General features: G+C 52.4%; 1 protein-coding gene across 1 annotated transcript; it reads right to left on the bottom strand.

Annotated features, from left to right (window-relative positions):
- Positions 1-1,468: 1,468 nt before the first annotated feature.
- On the bottom strand, positions 1,469-2,173 carry LOC120053225 (proline-rich extensin-like protein EPR1). Its single transcript, XM_039000376.1, has one exon. The coding sequence runs from the start codon at positions 2,171-2,173 to the stop codon at positions 1,469-1,471; it is 705 nt and encodes a 234-aa protein (XP_038856304.1).
- Between the last annotated feature and the right edge of the window lie 350 nt (positions 2,174-2,523).

The raw sequence follows: 2,523 nt of genomic DNA, 5'->3' as shown, positions 1-2,523 counted from the left end.
TCTCTCTGTCTCCCTCTCTCTCCGTCAGACCAGGGCCAATAGTCTTCCTCAGTCAAACACACAGACTGGACTGTGCTGCCCCCCACCCCCACCCCCCATGGGAGTTAATTCTCCCCTGTTCTCCAATCCCCCTCCCCCCCAGGTTCAGTCCCCATCAACCCCAGTTCAACCCCAGTTCAACCCCTGTTCAACCCCAGTTCCACCCCAGTTCCACCCCAGTTCAACCCCAGTTTCATGCAGGGTCTTTTATTAGAGGCCATCACATTTGAATGTCACTGGATATTTAATCAGGGCCCGCTTGGCGAGACAAAACCAAACACACTTGTGCGAACAGGGGAATAATCAAGCACATGTATTTTTCTGTGTAGGAATGTAGGGGCTTGCAAATAGATGTCATGTAAAAGTAGGAGAAAGCATGAATAAAAGCACTTGGCCCAGCATGGGAAACTCAGAGGAGCTAAAAAAAGAACCCGTCAGGTTTTCTCTTCAATAGGAATTGGGGAAATCACATTGTATTACTCAGAGAGGGATAGAAAAAGAGAAGGGGAGAGTTCTCGTGGAGAGGAGGTCAAGAGACGAAGATAGGAATGCCAGTGGAAACACTTGATTTGAAACACATGCACAAGGCATTGTTACATCGCACACAGCAAATGATCCTTGATTGAACAGGGCCATTTGTGCCCAGAGGAAGCCGGGGCAAGTCTCAGCGTATGCCACTACTTCTACCTCTGTTGTGTCCCCTCTATTTACTTCCCCCCCTCACAGGCAAACAGTTGTTTTTGTTCCATTAGGTGGAGAAACTGGTTCCTGCGGTCAAGAGGCAGGAGTTAAACGGGGTTGGATTGTGGTCGAGGTAATTAAGCAAACCCTCAACTGTATTAAAGGGTTGTTTTTGTGTTAGTCCAGTGCCCCCCCCCCCCCACACAGTTTTCGCTTTGTCATTATGGGGTATTGTGTGTAGATTGATTTAGATTTGTATGTATTTAATCCATTTTAGAGTAAGGCTGTAACGTAACAACATGTGGAATAAGGGAAGAGGTCTGAATACATTATGAATGCCTGTGGGTTGATGTCAACAGCTGAATTCTCCTTCAGAGGACTTCATGTATCGAGGTTATGATTGGTCCTCTATGATGGGACAAAATTGAAAGAGAGATCGAGAAAAATGGAAAAATAAAGGAAGGCGGGAAATTATTCCATAATAAGCCACCAAAACAAACGAATCCCCTCCGGAACAAAAGCGTTATTCAATTGAAAGCACTCAGGTATTTTCTTACTTGACTTAAGCTGTTTACAGTTCATTCTTTCAGTGCGAGCAGTTGACCTTGTCATTACACAGCGGCCGTTAACATCGTATCACCAGGGGCCCAGTGCCAGTTGGAATCACACATCTGTGTGCCCAGGACGGCAGGTCTGTCTCCCCCTGTCTCTGGCTGCTGGTGTGGTGGTGTCACCGTCACCACCACCATCACCACCACCACTGGGACAGGGTTGGGCTGGGACAGGGTTGGACTGGGACAGGGTTGGACTGGGACAGGGTTGGACTGGGACAGGGTTGGGCTGGGACAGGGTTGGACTGGGACAGGGTTGGACTGGGACAGGGTTGGACTGGGACAGGGTTGGGCTGGGACAGGGTTGGACTGGGACAGGGTTGGACTGGGACAGGGTTAGGCTGGGACAGGGTTGGACTGGGACAGGGTTGGACTGGGACAGGGTTGGGCTGGGACAGGGTTGGACTGGGACAGGGTTGGGCTGGGACAGGGTTGGACTGGGACAGGGTTGGGCTGGGACAGGGTTGGACTGGGACAGGGTTGGGCTGGGACAGGGTTGGACTGGGACAGGGTTGGGCTGGGACAGGGTTGGACTGGGACAGGGTTGGACTGGGACAGGGTTGGGCTGGGACAGGGTTGGACTGGGACAGGGTTGGGCTGGGACAGGGTTGGACTGGGACAGGGTTGGACTGGGACAGGGTTGGGCTGGGACAGGGTTGGACTGGGACAGGGTTGGACTGGGACAGGGTTGGGCTGGGACAGGGTTGGACTGGGACAGGGTTGGACTGTGACAGGGTTGGACTGGGACAGGGTTGGACTGGGACAGGGTTGGACTGGGACAGGGTTGGACTGGGACAGTGGGACAGTGTCAAGGCTCTCATGTTGTCCCGGCAGGAGGGCATTCCTTCCCTGGCCTCTCTCGCTCCTCCGTTCTGCCCCAGTAAACCTGTGCATCAGGAACCTGTGCATCTGTCTGTCAAGCCGGGAGCTTTCACCGACCAAATGAAGACTTGAGAAAAAATGTAGCCCCTAACAGCTGCTTACCGTAACAGAGGAACAGTGGCCGTCAAGAAGGGACTCTTTGTTTTTGCGAACTTGCGACAGAGCAGCGCGGGGCGGCCCGATGTCACATCACTGACCCAGTTGATACTCTGATGTCTCCTGGATTGAGGCAATAAGATAAAGAGTCCCTTGAGAACGGCCAATATGGAAAAGGGCCAGTCCTGCGCCTCTGCGGAATGCCTTCTCATTT

Source organism: Salvelinus namaycush, chromosome 1, assembly GCF_016432855.1.
Source record: "Salvelinus namaycush isolate Seneca chromosome 1, SaNama_1.0, whole genome shotgun sequence".
In the NCBI taxonomy this organism is placed as follows: domain Eukaryota; kingdom Metazoa; phylum Chordata; class Actinopteri; order Salmoniformes; family Salmonidae; genus Salvelinus; species Salvelinus namaycush.
This window is presented reverse-complemented; position numbering and strand designations above follow the sequence as displayed.

Excerpts from the sequence above, each read along its gene's own strand:
- LOC120053225 (XM_039000376.1), bottom strand. The coding sequence starts at position 2,173 with ATGCCCTCCTGCCGGGACAACATGAGAGCCTTGACACTGTCCCACTGT.